Source organism: Nelusetta ayraudi, unplaced genomic scaffold, assembly GCF_046127955.1.
Source record: "Nelusetta ayraudi isolate G7.1 ecotype Tasmania unplaced genomic scaffold, CSIRO-AGI_Nayr_v1 ptg000090l, whole genome shotgun sequence".
In the NCBI taxonomy this organism is placed as follows: domain Eukaryota; kingdom Metazoa; phylum Chordata; class Actinopteri; order Tetraodontiformes; family Monacanthidae; genus Nelusetta; species Nelusetta ayraudi.
The window spans coordinates 650,736-675,832 of record NW_027466140.1 but is presented as its reverse complement, the minus strand read 5'-3'; the positions used below and the strand labels follow the sequence as shown (position 1 = coordinate 675,832).

General features: G+C 42.1%; 3 protein-coding genes across 13 annotated transcripts in view; all 3 read right to left on the bottom strand.

Moving 5' to 3' along the window:
- The window catches only part of LOC142902032 (protocadherin alpha-C2-like), a 142,100-nt gene that overhangs the window by 51,302 nt on the left and 65,701 nt on the right, over positions 1-25,097 (bottom strand). Inside the window, exon 1 of one of the 11 annotated variants that reach the window (XM_076046809.1) lies at positions 22,458-25,058. The exons of 5 other annotated variants lie outside the window; for them this stretch is intronic. In XM_076046809.1, the coding sequence (XP_075902924.1) occupies positions 22,458-24,851 (2,394 nt within the window). In that variant the 5' untranslated portion in view covers positions 24,852-25,058. Of the gene's footprint in view, positions 1-167; positions 2,702-3,269; positions 5,787-6,639; positions 9,136-12,999; positions 15,558-16,104; positions 18,609-22,457; positions 25,059-25,097 lie in introns of those variants that run through there. 5 more of the 11 variants (XM_076046817.1, XM_076046815.1, XM_076046816.1 and 2 more) reach the window with 5 other exon arrangements.
- Positions 9,627-12,415, bottom strand: LOC142901810 (protocadherin alpha-3-like). The gene has a single exon (XM_076046509.1). It carries the CDS (start codon positions 12,102-12,104, stop codon positions 9,726-9,728), a length of 2,379 nt encoding a protein of 792 aa, XP_075902624.1. The 5' UTR covers positions 12,105-12,415; the 3' UTR covers positions 9,627-9,725.
- On the bottom strand, positions 19,105-21,729 carry LOC142902035 (protocadherin alpha-6-like). The gene has a single exon (XM_076046826.1). It carries the CDS (start codon positions 21,581-21,583, stop codon positions 19,193-19,195), a length of 2,391 nt encoding a protein of 796 aa, XP_075902941.1. The 5' UTR covers positions 21,584-21,729; the 3' UTR covers positions 19,105-19,192.

The window sequence follows — 25,097 nt, the reverse complement described above, 5'->3', positions numbered from 1 at the left end:
AGGATTATAAATTTCCATTGTGATGTTTTTTTTTTTCTTTCGGTAAAAGACGGGAAACAATGTCGCAAGAAGCAACAGGTTAAGAGGAAAACACGTATTTCAAAGAAAAAATTGAGATACAAGGAAATGTCCAACTTAAGTTACGTCAAAGTCTTAAAACAACTCACCTTGTCTTTGTTGGGCAAAGTCTGAGTTCTGGTAAAAGTGTCTCCTCCATTGATGCTGATCAGTTCAGCATCTACTGGTGGAAACGGGGCGGGGAAAACCACCACGTCACTCTTCAGAGTGTCTGAGCTGAAGCACACGTCATACTGCTGAGTAGCTTTGGAGTAAGACCAGCTCCCATCAGGGTGGGTGGTGATCATGGGGGCGCCGTACTTTCCAAAACCACCGTCTGTCCTGTGACATCTGACCGCTATCAAAGTGATGAGGCTCAGCAGAAAGATCACCGACACTGCCACAATGGCGATCAGCAGATACAGGTTCAAAACAGAAAAGTTCTCCTTCTTCACAGGGGCATGGCTGAACGGAGTCTTCATGTCACCTGCACTCTCCACCACCACCACCTCAATAGACACAGTAGCAGTCAGGGAGGGTTCTCCACTGTCAGACACCAGCACCACCAAGGGGTGTGTTTTCAGGTCACTGTCACTCATTCTCCTCTTAGTTTTGATTTCTCCACTGCTGGTCACGATCCTGAACAGGTTGTTTCCTTTGGGATCAGACAGGTGATAAGAAAGCAGCGCGTTGTATCCAGAGTCTGCGTCTATAGCCCTGATCTTTGCCACTATCTGTCCCACTTCAGCAGAGTAGGAGATGGTCTCACTGTTCACAGAGCCATGTTCAGAGTAGGGCGGGAGAATAGCTGGACTGTTGTCATTTTCATCCAGTATTAAAACGTTGACAGTGACGTTGCTGCTGAGTGGAGGAACACCAGAGTCTGTGGCCTGAACTTGGAACTGGAAAGTCTTCAACTCCTCATAGTTAAATGACTGAAGGGTGACAATATCTCCTGTCTCCGAGTTGACATTAATAAATGAAGATATTGGGATATTTCTTGGATAGTTATTAAGTAAAGTGTAGGTTAATTTGGCATTTTCTAATTCATCCGCATCCTGCGCAGCTGCCCTTGAGATAACGTCTCCAATCTTACTGTTCTCTTTCACATTAACATTCATCGTGGCATCTGGAAAACGGGGCGCGTTGTCATTAATGTCAGAAATCTGCACTGTTATCACGGCTGTGCTCGAAAGCGGCGGGTTCCCTTCATCCGTTGCAGAAATGGTTACGCTATACTGCGACAAGGTCTCTCTGTCTAGCACACCGTCAACAACTAAAGAGTAATAATTTTTATAATTCGATGTTAAGGCAAACGGAGTCGAATCTTTGACTGAGCATATGAGGAGGCCATTTTGCCCCATGTCTTTATCTGTGATCGTAACTAATGCCACAACCGTTCCCCGCTCAGCATTTTCCTTCACTGGGCTCATCAGTGAGGTTACTGAGATCTCTGGCGCGTTGTCATTAACGTCAACAATTTCTACCAGCACTTTACAATAGCCGCTGCGAGGGGACGCGCCTTGATCCGTTGCTCGAACTCTCAATTCATATGCACTACTTTCCTCATAATCTAAAATAGCGTTTACAACAATTTCACCGCTCTCAGGAACAATACGAAATTTTTTAGCAGAGTTTTCGTTCCCTCTTTTCATTATTGAATACCTTATGTCCGAATGAAGACCTTCATCTTGGTCGGTAGCGTTTAGTTTCAACACGGTTGTACCAATAGGTGTATTTTCGCTTGCCCTTATTTTATAAAGTGTCTTGCTAAACGATGGAGCGTTATCGTTTGCATCTATCACATTCACATGAATGAGCATGGTGCCAGATCTGGCAGGTTTTCCTCCGTCTACAGCGGTCAACGTCAATTTAATAAGCGGTTGTTTCTCTCGATCTAAGGCTTTTTGCAGCACTAATTCAGCAGACGCATCATCTCCTCCGCTACTCACGTCCACGCTGAAATGCTCATTTGAACTTAACTTGTATGCCTGAACGGAATTACTGCCCGTGTCTGAATCTTGGGCCAGCGGGAGCGGATATCTCTCTCCCGGCGAGGAAGATTCCGAGATATTAAACATATGAATCTGCTCAACAAATGATGGAGCATTGTCGTTTATGTCAATAATAACGACTTCGATTCGATAAATGTTCATAGGATGGCTCAGTAGCCCCTCTATATTTAAGGAGCATTTAGGCAAACTCTGACAAAGCTCTTCGCGGTCAATCTTCTCGTTAACTAATAAAGCGCCGGTTCTCAGATTTGCCTCGAAATAATTCTTACTGTATCCCGACACAATCCGGAATCCCCGTTCCTCCAGCAGCCGTGTGTGAATATTTAAATCCTTCGAGAGATTCCCCACTACTGTGCCTTTGTTCACCTCCTCGGAAACAGAGTACGAGATCTGCGCTGCGGACCAGTTCAATAAACAAAGAAGAATGGAGCATAACACCCATTCATGTTGGAAATGCTGTCGATGATACATCCTTTGGTATAAATTCGTCGATAGAAAATAATAACATTAATAGTAATCCATGAAACAATCAAGTATCCTCATGTACAACCCTTTTAGCCACGGTTCGCGTCCGGGATACTGTTGGAGTAAATATAGCCCTGTCCTCCCAAAGCGAAAAGCTTTTTTCCTCCCACAATGGAGGAGGAGTTCTCGTTCAAAAATTATCATAATCAGACACGTGGTCTCGAGTGACATCTAGCGTTCATTTGGCAAACCAAACGTATTAAGCGTGCCATATACTGTGCTGGACATATTGTTATTATATTATTAAAATATACTAATGTAATGTTGTGGAAAGAAAGAAAGAAAGAAAGAAAGAAAGAAAGAAAGAAAAAAGAAAGACATAGGTTTGGGGGAGATGGGTCCAATGAACATAAATTAAAATTTTGTCAGTTAGATTTATTTGCATAAGACCATTTTTCATTTCGTCGGTAGCGCTGAATATGAAGTCATATCAGCATCATGAAGAGCTCATCTAGGTTTGTGACGTATCTGACTTTTGGGAAATAAAAGCAATCTAGCATAACATTATATCTTGGTTAAGAACTAAATATAATTTAAAATCAGTTAAGACATTAACCAGGTGTTAACCTTGGAACAATGATACTGCCATTGCCATTACACAATTTGTCCTGATTTTAAAAATCTAAAAATAGGTGCAGATGTGTAGATATAAGTTTTTAAAATGTCTCTTACCTTTTCTTTGTTAGGCAAAGTCTGAGTTCTGGTGAAAGTGTCTCCTTCATTTATGCTGATCAGTTCAGCATCTACTGGTGGAAACGGGGTGGGGAAAACCACCACGTCACTCTTCAGAGTGTCTGAGCTGAAGCACACGTCATACTGCTGAGTAGCTTTGGAGTAAGACCAGCTCCCGTCAGGGTGGGTGGTGATCATGGGGGCGCCATACTTTCCAAAACCACCATCTGTCCTGTGACATCTGACCGCTATCAAAGTGATGAGGCTCAGCAGAAAGATCACCGACACTGCCACAATGGCGATCAGCAGATACAGGTTCAAAACAGAAAAGTTCTCCTTCTTCACAGGGGCATGGCTGAACGGAGTCTTCATGTCACCTGCACTCTCCACCACCACCACCTCAATAGACACAGTAGCAGTCAGGGAGGGTTCTCCACTATCAGACACCAGCACCACCAAGGGGTGAGTTTTCAGGTCACTGTCACTCATTCTCCTCTTAGTTTTGATTTCTCCACTGCTGGTCACGATCCTGAACAGGTTGTTTCCTTTGGGATCAGACAGGTGATAAGAAAGCAGCGCGTTGTATCCAGAGTCTGCGTCTACGGCCCTGATCTTTGCCACTATCTGTCCCACTTCAGCAGAGTACGAGATGGTCTCACTGTTCACAGAGCCATGTTCAGAGTAGGGCGGGAGAATAGCTGGACTGTTGTCATTTTCATCCAGTATTAAAACGTTGACAGTAACATTGCTGCTGAGAGGAGGGACACCTGAGTCTGTGGCCTCAACCTCGAACTGGAAAGTCTTCAACTCCTCATAGTTAAAAGACTGCAAGCTGACTATGTCGCCCGTCTCTGAGTTAATGTTTATCATCGAAGCTATTTGTGTTGTCTTAGAACTGCTGATAAAATGGTACACTGGCTTTGCATTTTCATTTAAATCATAATCTGTTGTTGTCAGCCTGTGGATTGTAGTTCCAATCGGACTGTTCTCTTTCACATAAACATTCATCTTATTTTCTGGGAATTGAGGTGGGTTGTCGTTGACATCAGAAATGTGAACTGTTATTACATTTGTACTAGATAATGATGGTGTTCCTTCATCTGTAGCTGTGATTATTATGTTATACTGAGAAACAGTCTCTCTGTCAAGAGGGCCATCAACCAGCAAGGAATAGTAATTTTTATAGTTCCGTTTCAGTACAAATGGCACAGAATTAGTAATTATACAATTTGTCATGCCATTTTTGCCACCGTCTTTATCAGTGACTGTAACCATAGCAACCACTGTACCTTTATCAGCGTTCTCTTTCATTGGACTCATTAGCGATGACACTAATATTGCAGGAGCGTTATCATTGATATCAATAACTTCGATTAATACCTTACTATGTGCAGTACGAGGAGGGGTCCCTCTATCTCTTGCTTGAACGCGGATCTCATACGCCCTATTTTCTTCAAAATCAACAATACCTTTCACTGTTATTTCCCCAGTAATATCATTCAGGGCAAATTTGTCATCTGGATTTAAACGTCCCTTTTCGGTGAAGGAGTACACGAGTTGACCATTAACACCGTCATCTAAGTCAGTAGCGCTTAGTGTCAATAACGCTGTTCCAATACTCGAATTTTCGACCACCTGTACTTTGTATAAAGATTGGCTGAATACAGGTGAATTGTCATTTACGTCAAGCACATTAACGTGTATTTGCAAAGTTCCTGTTTTCGACGGTTTGCCTCCATCTACTGCCGTCAGTATGAGCTCAACGACAGACTCCTTTTCTCGATCTAAAGCCTTCTGCAGTACAAGCTCAGCAGACACGGAGTGGTCACTGGCGTGTTGCACATCCAACGAAAAATAATCATTTGGTTTTAATTTGTAGGTCTTTATTGAATTAACACCTACATCAGCGTCATGCGCTATCGGCAAAGGCTGCCTTTCTCCAATATATGAAGACTCATACATATCAATGGTGGTTATTTCTTCCTGAAAAGATGGAACATTGTCATTCACGTCCGTAATCGCTACTTCAATCTGATGCAAACTGCGAGGGTTATTCAGTATGACTTCTATATTTAACGCGCACTTCACCAGATCATTGCAAAGCTCCTCGCGATCTATCCGCTCGTTAACAAATAGCACTCCAGATTCTTGATTTATTTCAAAATACTGTTTTCTGTAATTAGACGTAATCTGGGCGCCGGCGAAGTTAAATTGCTGCGCACTGAGGTTTAGATCTTTAGCGAGATTCCCCACCGATGTTCCTTTGTCCACCTCCTCCGAAACGGCGTAAGATATCTGAGCCACGGACCGGTCACAGAGACAAAGCAGGGTGAAAAATAAACCCACAATATTATTCCATTGTTCCTGTGCAGCCATCGCTGTCCGGTCAATAGTAAAAAATCCGGGAGGATCGTTTATCTTAATCCACAAAAAATAAAAAAGATGAAAATCCTTATTTTCTTGTGTCCATAGTTTTGGATTATCCTGTCGCTTAAGACTTCATTCGACTCAACGCTATTTTCACAAAGCACTGGAAAGCGATGACGTTGCCTTTTTGTCACTGGCGTAGGAGGGGTTATTGGAAATGAATACACGATTTTTGCATGGTCTCTGGCGTCATCTAGGGTATTTTTAGGGGAACAACAGCAAACGCAAAATATATATATAAACACCACTAATCACAATAGCGTGAACTAAAAAATATTAAAATTAAGTATTTAGACCCTTAGCGCACCTTTACAGCTATGACTTCAGCCAAATGGCAGACACATCGCAGAACAACCAATATATGTAAAATATGCAGATACAGCACTACGGACAGCTTCATTGTTTCATTGTTTCAGTATTTTGCAAGGAACAGTGTGTAAAGACCAAAGGCTGTTAAGGTAAGTGTCAATTGAAAATGAAATCAGAAAGAAAGTATGTTCAGCACTATGGACAGCGACTCAACACACTGACTTGAAAGAAAAGTGGGAAACTCGAGGCAATACCCTGATTCTATTGCTTTTCTTAAATTAATCAAACCCTAATGACCATAATTAATGCTAACAAAGTCCAGAGGCTGGAAATGGCTAAATTGCTATGAAAGCCACTGGGTAACATGTTCTACTGTCAAAATCTAATATATAGTAGGTAGTAGTCACGTTTACTCAGAGTCAAATTATATAAATGAATAACTGAATGCATAAATGAACTTGGTAAGTGTATGTTATAATATGATGTAGTTGCAATATTTGCTTTAATATGCATCATAAGATTGATTTTATGATTAAAATCACAGACAGAGAGGGAGAGAGCAAAGCAAAGAGAGGGAGGGTTAGAGAGGAGAGAGATAGAGAAAGAGAGAGAGAGTCATGTTTTCACTCCTTACCTTTTCTTTATTGGGCAAAGTCTGAGTTCTGGTAAAAGTGTCTCCTCCATTAATGCTGATCAGTTCAGCATCTACTTGTGGAAAAGGGGCGGGGAAAACCACCACGTCACTCTTCAGAGTGTCTGAGCTGAAGCACACGTCATACTGCTGAGTAGCTTTGGAGTAAGACCAGCTCCCATCAGGGTGGGTGGTGATCATGGGGGCGCCGTACTTTCCAAAACCACCGTCTGTCCTGTGACATCTGACCGCTATCAAAGTGATGAGGCTCAGCAGAAAGATCACCGACACTGCCACAATGGCGATCAGCAGATACAGATTCAAAACAGAAAAGTTCTCCTTCTTCACAGGGGCATGGCTGAACGGAGTCTTCATGTCACCTGCACTCTCCACCACCACCACCTCAATAGACACAGTAGCAGTCAGGGAGGGTTCTCCACTATCAGACACCAGCACCACCAATGGGTGAGTTTTCAGGTCACTGTCACTCATTCTCCTCTTAGTTTTGATTTCTCCACTGCTGGTCACGATCCTGAACAGGTTGTTTCCTTTGGGATCAGACAGGTGATAAGAAAGCAGCGCGTTGTATCCAGAGTCTGCGTCTACGGCCCTGATCTTTGCCACTATCTGTCCCACTTCAGCAGAGTAGGAGATGGTCTCACTGTTCACAGAGCCATGTTCAGAGTAGGGCGGGAGAATAGCTGGACTGTTGTCATTTTCATCCAGAATTAAAACGTTGACAGTAACGCTGCTGCTGAGTGGAGGAACACCAGAGTCTGTGGCCTGAACCTGGAACTGGAAAGTCTTTAACTCTTCATAGTTAAACGACTGCAGGCTGACTATATCACCTGTCTCTGTGTTAATGTTGACCATTGTAGACAACGGTAACAAGTTTGGGTCATTTTGGAAAAATGAATAGCTCACCCTTCCATTTTGATCAATATCAGCATCAGTTGCTGAAATTGTTGCTACTACTGCCCCTGCTGGACTGTTTTCTTTCACATATACATAGATTAACTTCTCTGCAAATTGAGGTTTGTTGTCATTTACGTCTGATACTTTCACATTAATAACACTCGTGCTAGAAAGACGCGGACTTCCCTCATCAGTAGCAGTGATGCTGATATTATATTGATCTTCACTCTCTCTATCAAGAGGACCATCTACCACCAGAGAATAATAATTCTTATAGTTTAACTCTAATTTGAACGGGACAGCATTTGTAATCTTACAGTTCACCACCCCATTTTTCCCTCCATCTTTATCAGAAACAGAGACGAGCGCTATGGCTGTGTCTGGAGATACATCTTCTTTGATATTATTTAACAGTGACGTCACAGTAATTTCAGGAGCGTTGTCATTAACATCCAACACTTCGATCAATAATTTGGCATGTGATGTCAGCGGAGAAGAAGATAGATCACTGGCTTGTACTCGAATCTCAAAGGCGTTATTCTCCTCAAAATCAATTTCTTTCTTATTTGTAACAGCTCCCGTTTTCTCATCAATTGCGAACATATCGGATTGTTTTTTCTGGTTTATTTCAATAAACGAAAATGATATTTTCCCATTTTGACCGGCATCCAAATCAGTGGCGTTAATAGTAATGATTGAAGTTCCAATTTTAGCGTTCTCATACACGCTGGCTTTGTACAGGGTTTGACTGAAGACTGGTGCGTTGTCGTTACTATCGAGCACATGTATTATTAGCGTCATTGTACCAGATTTAGCAGGTGTTCCTCCATCAATTGCTGTGAGTATGAGTCGAATCACAGACTGCTTCTCCCTGTCCAAAGCTTTCTGAAGCAGTAATTCCGGAGATATTTCCTCCCCTTTATGAATAGCAAGTGAGAAGTGCTCATTCTGGCTAAGCCTGTAGGTATTCACAGTATTTCGGCCAACGTCTGAATCATGAGCTTGTTTCAAAAGAAATTTCGCCCCCGTGGTTGTGCTCTCACTTATATTAATGACCTGTGACGTGCTAAGAAAGGACGGCGAATTGTCATTTACATCCAAAATTGTGATTTCAATCCGGTACAGCTTTAACGGATTATTAATAACAGCTTCTATGCTGATTGAACATTTGGATTCGTCCCCGCAGAGTTCCTCTCGATCTATTCTTTCGTTTACATACAGGACACCAGTCTTTAGGTTTACCTCGAAATATTTTCTCCTCGATCCAGCAACGATTTGAAACATGCGAGACTCCAAGTCCTGGACATTAATGTTCAAGTCTTTGGCAATATTTCCTACAAAAGTCCCGATATTTCCCTCCTCTGAAACGGAATAAGAGAGCTGTGCAGACACTGCATCCCGAAATAAATCCATAAGAAAAAACAGAAATATCCACACGCATCTTGTCCGGCATAGAAAATCCATCGTTCCAAAACACAAGTCTGTCCCAAGATGTTACAGCACACACTGGATCAGAAGAATACGTTGAAAATTAAGAAATGTATATAAGGGCGAAACAAAACGACGTCGTTGCCGTCTGCTCCGTCTTTGTTACAAAGCCGACAAATAATTTGCTGAATCTGGGAGGAGCTCCGCAATTCGAAACCCTTGGTGCAAATGTGATGGTCTACTGTGTCCCCTAGCGGACAAAAACTACAATTGCATGTTCAGAATTCTGGTGAATTCATGAGGGCAGATACGATGACATCGGTTCAAAGATTTTCCTTTAGTAACGTCACACAAATCCTGTGAACGCTTGTTCATCAAGTCGTCAGAAAAATAGTTGAATTAAAACAACCTTCAACAACATTAGATTTTAAGGAAAAGGAGCTAAGGACAAAATAGCTTGAGTGCACAACAATACATATTAATTATAATAATAATTAAAAAAAAAATGTTCCAAGCTGACAAATACCGGAAATTAGGCCTTAAAAAGCCATTAAAATAAAGTGATCACGGAAAAAAAAAATCTTAAAAAAATAATTAATTAATAAAATAAAATGAGCACCATGAACAGTGGTATCAACAACCCATCCCATTGCATTTGAAAAAATATCACTTCGCAATTGCAAGGATACATGGATATATGGATGCCAAGATGACAACAATTTATTCTATTTAATTGATTCTGAATATCACAAACCTCTTACCTTGTCTTTGTTAGGCAAAGTCTGAGTTCTGGTAAAAGTGTCTCCTCCATTGATGCTGATCAGTTCAGCATCTACTGGTGGATACGGGGCGGGGAAAACCACCACGTCACTCTTCAGAGTGTCTGAGCTGAAGCACACGTCATACTGCTGAGTAGCTTTGGAGTAAGACCAGCTCCCGTCAGGGTGGGTGGTGATCATGGGGGCGCCGTACTTTCCAAAACCACCGTCTGTCCTGTGACATCTGACCGCTATCAAAGTGATGAGGCTCAGTAGAAAGATCACCGACACTGCCACAATGGCGATCAGCAGATACAGGTTCAAAACAGAAAAGTTCTCCTTCTTCACAGGGGCATGGCTGAACGGAGTCTTCATGTCACCTGCACTCTCCACCACCACCACCTCAATAGACACAGTAGCAGTCAGGGAGGGTTCTCCACTATCAGACACCAGCACCACCAAGGGGTGAGTTTTCAGGTCACTGTCACTCATTCTCCTCTTAGTTTTGATTTCTCCACTGCTGGTCACGATCCTGAACAGGTTGTTTCCTTTGGGATCAGACAGGTGATAAGAAAGCAGCGCGTTGTATCCAGAGTCTGCGTCTACGGCCCTGATCTTTGCCACTATCTGTCCCACTTCTGCAGAGTAGGAGATGGTCTCACTGTTGATAGAGCCATGTTCAGAGTAGGGCGGGAGAATAGCTGGACTGTTGTCATTTTCATCAAGTATTAAAACGTTGACAGTGACGTTGCTGCTGAGAGGAGGAACACCAGAGTCTGTGGCCTGAACTTGAAACTGGAATGTTTTTGTTTCCTCGTAATTAAACGACTGCAGGCTGACTATATCCCCGGTTTCTGAATTAATATTTATCATTGTGGACAGCGGCAATAATTGATGATTACTTTCAATAATCGAATAGCTTAACTGGGCGTTTTTATCAATATCATCATCAACTGCAGAAACTCTTATAAGAACATCTCCAACTGGACTGTTCTCTTTCAGGTAAACATTGACCACCGCGTCTTGAAAACGGGGAGGGCTGTCATTGACATCGGAAATATAAACTGTTAGTTCACTTGTGCTTGTGAGAGGTGGGGTTCCGTCATCCGTGGCAGTGATGGTTACATTGTAACGAGAAACCCTCTCTCTGTCTAGCCGTCCGTCTACAACCAAAGAATAATAATTCTTATAATTTGTTTCCAATTTAAACGGGGTTTCGTTTTTCACAGCACAGTGAACGGCTCCATTTTTTCCTCCATCACGGTCCAGCACGGACACGAGTGCGACAGCTGTGCCTGTGCTCGCGTCTTCTTTCACTGTATTAGTTAACGATGTTACAGTTATCTCAGGAGTGTTGTCATTTAAGTCCAACACCTCGATTAATACTTTGCATTGTGCTGCCATTGGAGGAGAGCCTTTGTCACTGGCCTGAACGCGGATTTCGAAAGCCTGGTGCTCCTCAAAATCAATATTCCCCTTAACTGTCAGCAAACCTGATCGCTCATCAATTTGAAATATTTCCAAAATATGATCTTGATCTTTGCTGCTCAGTGAAAATGTAATCTCACTATTTGGTCCATCGTCGGCGTCAGTTGCAGATACTGTTATTACGGATGTGCCAGGCGGAACATTTTCACTAAGTCGAACTTTATACAGCGTTTTGCTGAAGACTGGGGTGTGATCATTATTATCCAAGACAGTGATTATTATCTGCGATGTCCCGGACTTGGGCGGCGTTCCTCCGTCTATAGCAGTTAAAGTTAGTTTAATTTCAGATTGTCTCTCTCGATCTAAGGTTTTTTGAAGGATAAGCTCAGGAGAAACGGTGTCTCCTTTGTTAACTGCTAATGAAAAATGGTCATTTTGACTCAGCGTGTATGTGCTGATGCCGTTTTTTCCTACATCAGCATCATAGGCCGACAGCACAAGGAATTTAGTCCCGGGTAGAGTGCTTTCAGCTATTTCAATGCTCTGCGAATTGGTACTGAAAGAAGGATAATTATCATTTACATCTACAATATTTACGTCTATCCGATAAAGCTTAAGTGGAGCGTTTATCACAGCCTCGACGCTCACTGTGCATTTCGTTGCCCTGGCACACAGCTCCTCTCGGTCTATTCTGTCATTAACGAAGAGAATACCGGTCTTTAGATTTACCTCGAAATATTTTCTCTTTAATCCGGCAACAATTTGAAACGTGCGAGATTCCAGTTCGTCCACACTGAGATTTAAATCCTTCGCTATATTCCCAACAGAAGTCCCCCGATTCCTCTCCTCGGATATGGAGTATGAGAGCTGACCGGAGACTGCTTTCCACCGACAATCCAACAACGCAAACAGCACGAACGGCACCACGATTGAAGGCATAATTCCATCCAGCCCGAATCCAGCACGGGAAAACTATGCAGAAGATTATCGGGACCTCAGATACATTTGCAACTAATCTTTCGAAGGAGCAGTTGATATTCCTGTCTTCACGTCCTGCGTCTCCGATTCTCTTTGTGTTAAAGCCCAGAAAGGCATCATCACGTATTAAAACAGGGAGGTGCGTGTGGTTTGCTGTCGCCATTTAGTGGCCTAGACCGCCCTCCTGCGGCCCCGTGAGCAAATTACACATAGGGAATTTAAAAAAGAGACAAACGTAACAGAGACGTACATAAACCATCCAACCACAACACGTAACGATAAAAAAAAAAATTTAAAAAAAAGTAAAATGACACGCTTGATAAACTATGGGTCGTTATTTGGGACGAGAGGGTACAAAATTTGGTAAATTTAACGACAAATATGCAATTTATTTGTATTTGTCTAAGCAAAACATTGCATTTGAAAAAGCATCTATTTGTTTTGTTTTTTTAAATAACGACGACATAAGTAATAATGTTGCTATGAAAACTACAATCCAAACAACACTGCAACATCCAAAAAATATAGATTCCAAATATCATGAAGGGGAAAAAATGCTGTCATTATTACGCTAGACCTATATCTAAAAAAAAAAAAAAAAATGATCAGATCACAAAGAAGTAATGGAGCAAAGTGGCAGCATAATGCCAGCAATAAGTCACAGCACCTGTACTTTCAGTACCATGGACAGCGACATTGGGTCTGATTTCAAATAATGGCAAGAGAACAGGGTCACACAAAATTCTCTGAAATCAGAAAAAGAACCAACAACAAAAAAAAATAACCACAGAGGACAAACAATACAAGAAAAAAAGAACAAAATTCATTTCTAGCCCTTAAAAGGTGTCATTCTTACCTTCTCTTTGTTAGGCAAAGTCTGAGTTCTGGTAAAAGTGTCTCCTCCATTGATGCTGATCAGTTCAGCATCTACTTGTGGAAATGGGGCGGGGAAAACCACCATGTCACTCTTCAGAGTGTCTGAGCTGAAGCACACGTCATACTGCTGAGTAGCTTTGGAGTAAGACCAGCTCCCGTCAGGGTGGGTGGTGATCATGGGGGCACCGTACTTTCCAAAACCACTGTCTGTCCTGTGACATCTGACCGCTATCAAAGTGATGAGGCTCAGCAGAAAGATCACCGACACTGCCACAATGGCGATCAGCAGATACAGGTTCAAAACAGAAAAGTTCTCCTTCTTCACAGGGGCATGGCTGAACGGAGTCTTCATGTCACCTGCACTCTCCACCACCACCACCTCAATAGACACAGTAGCAGTCAGGGAGGGTTCTCCACTATCAGACACCAGCACCACCAAGGGGTGAGTTTTCAGGTCACTGTCACTCATTCTCCTCTTAGTTTTGATTTCTCCACTGCTGGTCACGATCCTGAACAGGTTGTTTCCTTTGGGATCAGACAGGTGATAAGAAAGCAGCGCGTTGTATCCAGAGTCTGCGTCCACGGCCCTGATCTTTGCCACTATCTGTCCCACTTCAGCAGAGTAGGAGATGGTCTCACTGTTCACAGAGCCGTGTTCAGAGTAGGGCAGGAGAATAGCTGGACTGTTGTCATTTTCATCCAGAATTAAAACATTGACAGTGACGTTGCTGCTGAGAGGAGGAACACCAGAGTCTGTGGCCTGAACTTGAAACTGGAATGTTTTTGTTTCCTCGTAATTAAAAGACTGCAGGCTGACTATATCTCCTGTCTCTGTGTTAATGTTTACCATAGTAGACAATGCTGACAAGTTTGGGTCATTTTGTAAAAATGAATAGCTCACCCTTCCATTTTGGTCAATATCAGTGTCAGTTGCTGAAATTGTTGCTACTACTGCCCCTGCTGGACTGTTTTCTTTCACATACACATAGATTACCTTCTCTGCAAACGCAGGTTTGTTGTCATTTACATCTGATACCTTCACATTAATAACACTCGTGCTAGAAAGAGGTGGACTTCCCTCATCCGTAGCAGTGAGGCTGATATTGTATTGAGATTCACTCTCTCTGTCAAGAGGGCCATCCACCACTAGAGAATAATAATTCTTATAGTTTGACTCTAATTTAAATGGGACATCATTTGTAATCTTACAGTTCACTATCCCATTTTTACCTTTGTCTTTATCAGAAACTGAGACGAGCGCTATGGCAGTGCCAGGAGACGCATCCTCTTTCACGGCGTTTAACAGTGACGTCACAGTAATTTCAGGAGCGTTATCATTAACGTCTATCACTTCGATCAATAATTTGGCATGTGATGTCAGCGGAGAGGAAGCTCCATCACTGGCTTGTACTCGAATCTCAAAGGCGTTATTCAACTCAAAATCAATTTCTCTTTTATTTGTAACAGCTCCCGTTTTCTCATCAATTGCAAACATATCGGATTGTTTTCCTCGACCTACTTTACTGATTGAATAAAACACTTGTCCATTTTGTCCCTCGTCCAGATCTGTAGCGTTAAGCATTATTATTGTTGAGCCAGTCATGACATTTTCATGTACACTGGCTTTGTACAGTGTTTGACTAAATACCGGGGCATTGTCATTACCGTCCAACACATTTACTATGACTGTCATTGTGCCAGATTTAGCAGGTGTTCCTCCGTCAACGGCTGTCAGTATTAGTCGAATCACAGACTGCTTTTCCCTGTCCAAAGCTTTCTGAAGCAATAATTCTGGAGATGTACTTTGTCCCTTATTAGTTGCGAGTGAGAAGTGCTCATTTTGACTCAGCTTGTAGGTATTTACTGTATTTCTGCCTACGTCTGCATCGTCGGCAGGATTTAAAGGAAATCTCGCGCCTGCGGCGGTAGTTTCAGTAATGTTTATTATCTGTGTCGGACCAGGAAATAATGGAGAATTATCATTTACATCCAGGATTGTAACCTCAATTCTGTATAGTTTTAACGGATTATTAATCACTGCTTCGGAGCTAAGAGTACATTTTAAATCGTCCCCGCAGAGTCCCTCTCGATCAATCCTCTCATTTACATACAGGACACCAGTCTTTAGGTTTACCTCGAAATATTTTCTCCTAGATCCAGCAACGATCTGAAACATGCGAGACTCCAAATCTTGGACATTTATGCTCAGGTCTTTGGCGATATTTCCGACAACAGTCCCCACACTAACCTCTTCTGAAACGGAGTAAGACAATTGCCCACACTCTGCCTCCGGAAATAAATCCATCAGAAGAGAAAGATATATCCACACAAATCGTGTCCCCCACGGCAAATGCATGACTCCAACACACCATGAACGCTGGTCTCTTCAAAATGTTGAAGCACAGCACGGATCCGCAAAATCACAAAAATAAAAATAAGAAGAAAACTAAGAATTGTACAGGAGCAAATCCACGAAGACGCCATATGTCGTCAGTTCTCTTTGTGACAAAGCCTACTGACAGACCATCCGCTGAAGAGGGGAGGAGCCCCGATGTACCAAAAACATAGCGAAAATGTTATGGTCTACGGTGTCCCCTTGTGGACACATGCTAGAACTGTATTATATGTCAAAAGCCAAGAATGACAGTAAACGGCCAGCAATTGAGTTCTTCTTCCGGTAAACCAAAATAAGATTTGCTAAGACACACATTACAGTAAAACAGAAACATCACAACAAAAAAACTAAAAAGTTGGAACTTCTTCCAATTATTATTATTGTTATTATTATTATTATTGTTAATATTAATAGTAATACTATTATTATTTTTATGTATTTATTTATTTTAAATAAAGTGTACTTATAGACTAAACAGCTTTTCAGCGTCATAGTGTACGGTAAAAGTCATACATTATTTTTTAATAAATAAATGACTGAAATAATTTCAACAAATTAGAAGTACAATCAAATAATATATGCTGAACCCCCCACCCCCACATATGTGCATACAAACAGACTGGCTAAAGCATGTTTCTTCAACTCAACATATGGTGCATTGACATAATTTAATTAGGAAAGTTGTCTTACCTTTTCTTTATTGGGTAAAGTCTGAGTTCTGGTAAAAGTGTCTCCTCCATTGATGCTGATCAGTTCAGCATCTACTGGTGGATACGGGGCGGGGAAAACCACCACGTCACTCTTCAGAGTGTCTGAGCTGAAGCACACGTCATACTGCTGAGTAGCTTTGGAGTAAGACCAGCTCCCGTCAGGGTGGGTCGTGATCATGGGGGCGCCGTACTTTCCAAAACCACCATCTGTCCTGTGACATCTGACCGCTATCAAAGTGATGAGGCTCAGCAGAAAGATCACCGACACTGCCACAATGGCGATTAGCAGATACAGGTTCAAAACAGAAAAGTTCTCCTTCTTCACAGGGGCATGGCTGAACGGAGTCTTCATGTCACCTGCACTCTCCACCACCACCACCTCAATAGACACAGTAGCAGTCAGGGAGGGTTCTCCACTATCAGACACCAACACCACCAAGGGGTGAGTTTTCAGGTCACTGTCACTCATTCTCCTCTTAGTTTTGATTTCTCCACTGCTGGTCACGATCCTGAACAGGTTGTTTCCTTTGGGGTCAGACAGGTGATAAGAAAGCAGCGCGTTGTATCCAGAGTCTGCGTCCACAGCCCTGATCTTTGCCACTATCTGTCCCACTTCAGCAGAGTAGGAGATGGTCTCACTGTTCACAGAGTCATGCTCAGAGTAGGGCAGGAGAATAGCTGGACTGTTGTCATTTTCATCCAGTATTAAAACGTTGACAGTGACATTGCTGCTGAGTGGAGGAACACCAGAGTCTGTGGCCTGAACCTGGAACTGGAAAGTCTTTAGCTCCTCATAGTTGAAAGACTGCAGGTTAACAATTTCTCCAGTCTCTGAATTGATGTTTACCATAGTAGATAATGGCAACACACCTTGCAAAAGAGAATAGGTCATTTGACCATTTTGCTGAATGTCAGCATCAACTGCAGTCAGTGTTTTAACAACTGTTCCCACTGGACTATTCTCTTTAACATAAACGTTCACTATTTGTTCAGAGAAGCGAGGCGGGTTGTCGTTCACATCAGAAACATGAACAGCCACTGTGCTGCTGCTGGAGAGAGGTGGAGTTCCCTCATCAGCTGCTATAATAGTAATGTTGTACTGAGCCGTAGTCTCTCTATCAAGGGGACCATTAACAACTAAAGAATAATAATTTTTGTAATTTGTGTCTAACTTAAATGGAACGTCATTTGCTATAAAAGCTCGCACTATTCCGTTTTTTCCTCCATCTGTGTCCTGTACAGAAACAAGTGCTATCGCGGTGCCCTCTTCAGCATCCTCCTTCACTGTGTTCACTAATGACGTCACAGTGATCACAGGAGCATTGTCGTTTAGGTCCACTACTTCGACCAACACTTTACAATGACCAGACATTGGGGGCTGTCCTTTGTCACTGGCCTGTGCGTGAATCTCAAACGCAATATTTTCTTCATAGTCGATCTCACCTTTGACTAAAATTGCACCAGTTTCAGAATCAATTTCAAATATATCTTGAACACGATCCTGACCTCTCTGTCTTAAAGAATACTGTATTTCACTGTTTAATCCCGCATCCGCGTCAGTTGCATTCACGATGATCACAGTTGATCCTACCGGTAGATTTTCAGCTATCTGAACTTTGTATAAAGATCTACTGAAAACAGGGTGATTGTCGTTATTATCCAAAACGTTGATAATAATTTGTGAGGTGCCCGATTTGGGTGGATTACCTCCATCTATTGCAGTCAATATGAGTCTTAGAACAGCATCACGTTCACGGTCGAGAGATTTTTTCAGCACTAATTCAGCTGATACACTTTTTGCACCTTTGTGAATTTCTAGCGAAAAATACTCGTTATTATTAAGCTTGTACGTATTTACGTCGTTTTTACCAACATCCAAATCCGCTGCCTCATTGAGAGCAAATTTTATACCTGGTAACGTATTCTCCGCAATATCTAGTGACTGAGAAGACTCCGAGAAAACGGGTGCGTTGTCGTTTATATCCGTTATTACAATCTCTATTCGATAGAGTTTCAAAGGGTTATTGATAACAGCCTCTACATTGACGATGCACTTTGCATTCTTCCCACAGAGATCCTCGCGGTCAATCCTTTCGTTAACATAAAGGAATCCCGTTCTGAAATTAACATCGAAAGGTTTTCTATTTGAACTACTCACGATCTGAAACGTCCGGTGTTCTAAGTCATGGACGTTAAGGTTCAGGTCTTTGGCGATGTTTCCAACAAAGGTGCCTGTGTTTACCTCCTCTGAAATGGAGTAAGAGAGCTGTCCAAACACCAGTTCCCAGCAAGAATTCAGCAGCACGACAGAGAAATAGGTCCGAAAAAGAATAGTTCTGCTTAACACATCCATGATTATATCCACACCGATTTTATTTTTAAATCCCAAGAAACATCCGGTCACACGGCCAAGTTTAAAGTCAAATCCATCAAAATCCGTCAACAGAGATTTCGTGATCGTCGGTCTCCTCTCACATCTTTTGCGTCTTTGTTACAAAGGCGTAATATTCCTAGGAGCCGCTCTTCCTGGGAGGAGTCTGGCGCCTCATCCAAGAACACAACCATGTCATGGTCTATAGTGTCCCCGCGTGGTGGCATCGGAACGTTACACTTGAAAAAGGCTAGTCTAAATGAAGGCGTACCATCCACTATGAATAAAAATGATAAATAAATGTTAATACGATCAATCTTAAGATGTCAATACTACTTAAATTCCAAAGACTAAGGCAAAAAAATAATGTCAAGGTTATTTTTCAAAATATTAACAACACAAACTGATTAATTTATAGGTGGCCTCACTATATCTTTTCAAAAGCTTAAAACATGTTGATAGGTATTCCATGGATCACAGAACACAGACAAATTTATTTAAACACCATATATATATATATATATATATATATTTTACAAAGGAAGGTTTTACAAAGAAATAATTGCAAGATTAATTTTCGTGTTGCTAAGAATGTTTCTAGGTTTGGGGGGAAAAAAATCAAAAGATGCATTTTGAATGAATTTGAATTAAAAAATATTCTTCATTTCAAACTTTGAAGGAAGATATGATGAGAACATTAACAGTTCAGAATGCCTCTTACCTTCTCTTTGTTGGGCAAAGTCTGAGTTCTTGTATATGTATCTCCTCCATTGATGCTGATCAGTTCAGCATCTACTGGTGGAAACGGGGCGGGGAAAACCACCACGTCACTCTTCAGAGTGTCTGAGCTGAAGCACACGTCATACTGCTGAGTAGCTTTGGAGTAAGACCAGCTCCCGTCAGGGTGGGTGGTGATCATGGGGGCGCCGTACTTTCCAAAACCACCATCTGTCCTGTGACATCTGACCGCTATCAAAGTGATGAGGCTCAGCAGAAAGATCACCGACACTGCCACAATGGCGATCAGCAGATACAGGTTCAAAACAGAAAAGTTCTCCTTCTTCACAGGGGCATGGCTGAACGGAGTCTTCATGTCACCTGCACTCTCCACCACCACCACCTCAATAGACACAGTAGCAGTCAGGGAGGGTTCTCCACTATCAGACACCAACACCACCAAGGGGTGAGTTTTCAGGTCACTGTCACTCATTCTCCTCTTAGTTTTGATTTCTCCACTGCTGGTCACGATCCTGAACAGGTTGTTTCCTTTGGGATCAGACAGGTGATAAGAAAGCAGCGCGTTGTATCCAGAGTCTGCGTCCACGGCCCTGATCTTTGCCACTATCTGTCCCACTTCAGCAGAGTAGGAGATGGTCTCACTGTTCACAGAGCCATGTTCAGAGTAGGGCAGGAGAATAGCTGGACTGTTGTCATTTTCGTCCAGAATTAAAACATTGACAGTAACGTTGCTGCTGAGAGGAGGAACACCAGAGTCTGTGGCCTGAACTTGAAACTGGAATGTTTTTGTTTCCTCGTAATTAAAAGACTGCAGGCTGACTATATCACCTGTCTCTGTGTTAATGTTTACCATAGTAGACAATGCTGACAAGTTTGGGTCATTTTGTAAAAATGAATAGCTCACCCTTCCATTTTGATCAATATCAGAGTCAGTTGCTGAAATTGTTGCTACTACTGCCCCTGCTGGACTGTTTTCTTTCACATACACATAGATTACCTTCTCTGCAAATACAGGTTTGTTGTCATTTACATCTGATACCTTCACATTAATAATACTCGTGCTTGAAAGACGCGGACTTCCCTCATCAGTAACAGTGATGCTGATATTATATTGAGATTCACTCTCTCTATCAAGAGGACCATCTACCACTAGAGAATAATAATTCTTATAGTTTGACTCTAATTTAAATGGGACATCATTTGTAATCTTACAGTTCACTATCCCATTTTTACCTTTGTCTTTATCAGAAACAGAAACAAGCCCAATGGCAGTGCCAGGAGACGCATCCTCTTGTACTCTGTTAGAAAGTGACGTCACAGTAATTTCAGGAGCGTTATCATTAACGTCTATCACTTCGATCAATAATTTGGCATGTGATGTCAGCGGAGAAGAAGCTCCATCACTGGCTTGTACTCGAATCTCAAAGGCGTTATTCAACTCAAAATCAATTTCTCTTTTATTTGTAACAGCTCCCGTTTTCTCATCAATTGCGAACACATCGGATTGTTTTCCACGACCTACTTTACTGATTGAATAAAACACTTGTGCATTTTGTCCCTCGTCCAGATCTGTAGCGTTAAGTACTACTATTGTTGAGCCAATCATGACATTTTCATGTACACTGGCTTTGTACAGTGTTTGACTAAATACCGGGGCATTGTCATTAATGTCTAACACATTTACTATGACTGTCATTGTGCCAGATTTAGCAGGTGTTCCTCCGTCAACGGCTGTCAGTATTAGTCGAATCACAGACTGCTTTTCCCTGTCCAAAGCTTTCTGAAGCAGTAATTCTGGAGATGTACTTTGTCCCTTATTAGTTGCGAGTGAGAAGTGCTCATTTTGACTCAGCTTGTAGGTATTCACTGAATTTCTGCCTACGTCTGCATCGTCAGCAGGATTTAAAGGAAATCTCGCGCCTGCTGCCGTAATTTCAGTAATGTTTATTACCTGTGACTCGCCTAGAAATAATGGAGAATTGTCATTTACATCCAGGATTGTAACCTCAATGGTGTACAATTTCAGTGGATTATTAATCACTCCTTCCAGGCCAAGAAAGCATTTGGATTCGTCCCCGCAGAGTTCCTCTCGGTCTATTCTCTCATTTACATACAGGGCACCAGTCCTTAGGTTTACCTCGAAATATTTCCTCCTCGATCCAGAAACGATCTGAAACATGCGAGACTCCAAGTCCTGCACATTAATGTTTAGGTCCTTAGCAATATTTCCGACAACAGTCCCCACACTCGTTTCTTCTGAAACGGAATAAGAGAGCTGACCAGACACCGTCTCGAAAAATAAATCCATCAGAAACAACGTTAACATCCTCGTCCCGCAAAGCAAATGCATAATTCCAACGCACCAAAAAGGTTTAAGTACGACCTATAAGCTACAAACAAACACTGGATCAAAATAAAAATTGAGAAATCCAAAAAAAGATCTACGTAATGTACAGAACTGAGTCAAAACGTCCTTTCTCGTCCGTTCTGTCTTTGTTACAAAGCCAATACTGATGATCATGCGCTGAATCTGGGAGGAGTCCCGCTTTACCGAACATATGGCGCAGATGTGATGGTCTGCGGTGTCCCCCAGTGGACACAGTTGAGTACTGCATTTGATTTCAGAAGGGAAGATCTCAAAATAAACCTAAAAAAAAAACCGCAGGCGCCCACGCCACACCGAATGTCTTTTGAAAAATAAGACTAAAACTATAAAGAAACAGCGCAAAAAAAGTAGGAGGTTGTCAATAACAACAATAATAATAATGATGATGATAATAATAATATCTATCTATCTATCTATCATCTATGATTATTATTGTTATTATTATTATTATTATTATTATTATTATTATTATTATTATTATTATTATTATTATTATTGTTATTATGATATAAGAACGAGAAGACACAAACATGTGGATAACTCACTAATTGATTTAAACTGCCCATTTAAATTTTTATACAACAGTATTTTTTTTGCATTAACCTTTATCTATGAAGATTTTCAAGCAAAGATGTTAGATGTCACATGGGTGTTAAATTACCTGCCAATTTCGGACACATTTCATCAATTTATAAAATTATTACGAAGAAATTGTAAGTGAAACATACATATTTGCTTTTGATAGCATGGCACACATTTCAGGTATAAACTTAGATTTTCAAAATGTTGTCGCTCCAAGTCAACATAGACACTAAACAGTTATATAATTAGACCTTACCTTCTCTTTGCTGGGTAGAGTCTGAGTTCTGGTAAAAGTGTCTCCTCCATTGATGCTGATCAGTTCAGCATCTACTGGTGGAAACGTGGGGAAAACCACCACGTCACTCTTCAGAGTGTCTGAGCTGAAGCACACGTCATACTGCTGAGTAGCTTTGGAGTAAGACCAGCTCCCGTCAGGGTGGGTGGTGATCATGGGGGCGCCGTACTTTCCAAAACCACCGTCTGTCCTGTGACATCTGACCGCTATCAAAGTGATGAGGCTCAGCAGAAAGATCACCGACACTGCCACAATGGCGATCAGCAGATACAGGTTCAAAACAGAAAAGTTCTCCTTCTTCACAGGGGCATGGCTGAACGGAGTCTTCATGTCACCTGCACTCTCCACCACCACCACCTCAATAGACACAGTAGCAGTCAGGGAGGGTTCTCCACTATCAGACACCAGCACCACCAAGGGGTGAGTTTTCAGGTCACTGTCACTCATTCTCCTCTTAGTTTTGATTTCTCCACTGCTGGTCACGATCCTGAACAGGTTGTTTCCTTTGGGATCAGACAGGTGATAAGAAAGCAGCGCGTTGTATCCAGAGTCTGCGTCTACGGCCCTGATCTTTGCCACTATCTGTCCCACTTCAGCAGAGTAGGAGATGGTCTCACTGTTCACAGAGCCATGTTCAGAGTAGGGCGGGAGAATAGCTGGACTGTTGTCATTTTCATCCAGTATTAAAACGTTGACAGTGACATTGCTGCTGAGTGGAGGAACACCAGAGTCTGTGGCCTGAACCTGGAACTGGAAAGTCTTTAGCTCCTCATAGTTGAAAGACTGCAGGTTAACAATTTCTCCAGTCTCTGAATTGATGTTGACCATAGTAGATAATGGCAACAACCTAGTGACACCTTGCAAAAGAGAATAGGTCATTTGACCATTTTGCTGAATGTCAGCATCAACTGCAGTCAGTGTTTTAACAACTGTTCCCACTGGACTATTCTCTTTAACATAAACGTTCACTATTTGTTCAGAGAAGCGAGGCGGGTTGTCGTTCACATCAGAAACATGAACAGCCACTGTGCTGCTGCTGGAGAGAGGTGGAGTTCCCTCATCAGCTGCTATAATAGTAATGTTGTACTGAGCCGTAGTCTCTCTATCAAGGGGACCATTAACAACTAAAGAATAATAATTTTTGTAATTTGTGTCTAACTTAAATGGAACGTCATTTGCTATAAAAGCTCGCACTATTCCGTTTTTTCCTCCATCTGTGTCCTGTACAGAAACAAGTGCTATCGCGGTGCCCTCTTCAGCATCCTCCTTCACTGTGTTCACTAATGACGTCACAGTGATCACAGGAGCATTGTCGTTTAGGTCCACTACTTCGACCAGCACCTTACAATCGGTTGTCATTGGAGGCTGTCCTTTGTCGCTGGCCTGTGCGTGAATCTCATATGCACGATTTTCTTCATAGTCAATCTCACCTTTGACTAAAATAGCACCAGTTTTAGGATCAATTTCAAACAAATCTCGAACACGATCCTGTCCTTTATCTCTTAGTGAATATTCTATTTCTGCATTTGAACCCTCGTCTGCATCTGTCGCGTTCAGGACTACCACCGTTTTACCTACTGGTACATTCTCAACAACGCGTGCCTTATACAATGAACTGCTGAATACAGGAGCATTGTCGTTATTATCCAAAACATGTACAATGATCTGAGATGTCCCTGACTTAGGCGGATTTCCACCGTCGACCGCAGTCACCGTGAGTGTTAACATGCGTAATTTCTCTCTGTCTAAAGCCCTCTGAAGCACAAGCTGCGCCGATACGCTCTCCCCAGCTTTGTGCACCTCCAATGTAAAATAATCATTTTGACTTAGTTTGTACGTACTAACACTATTCTTACCAACATCTAGATCTGATGCGCCGATAAATCCAAATTTCCCCCCAGGCGCGGTGCTCTCAGCGATTTTGACGGACTGCAGATTTTCTGGGAAATTCGGCGCATTGTCGTTGATATCAAGTATATTAACCTCAAGCCGAAAGAGCTTCAGTGGACTGTTCATCACTGCTTCGACATTGACAATACATTTTGCCGCTTGCGCACAAAGCTCCTCGCGGTCCATTCTTTCGTTGACGTAAAGAACTCCCGTTTTCAAATTTACATCGAAATATTTCCTTTGTGACCCGCTAACAATTTGAAACATCCGCGTTTCCAGGTCGTCTACATTAAGGTTGAGATCCTTAGCGACATTTCCAACAAAAGTCCCACGATTTACCTCCTCCGATATAGAATAGGAGAGCTGAGCAGACACTGCTCTCAGGCAAAAATCCAGAAGAAGAAGCACATTGTAAATCCCAAACGAGCTCCGCCGTGCCGTCCGCTTAAACATCTTTTCATCCATCCTGAACACACCATACGGGCTGTATTCGCCAAAGTCCAGTGTACACGTTTAAAAGAAAATTCCGCGCAGGCCTCCAGATTCCTTGATCTTCCAAATAAGAAATGATAAACTGTGACCGTGCAATGTAATGTTACAATGCCTCTCTCTGTAACAAAGCCGTAAAACACCATACTCCCCTGTTTAGGGAGGAGCCAGTCAGTCTCGAAGATGAGCTTCAAAATGAAAAGGTCAATAATGTCCTCTTGT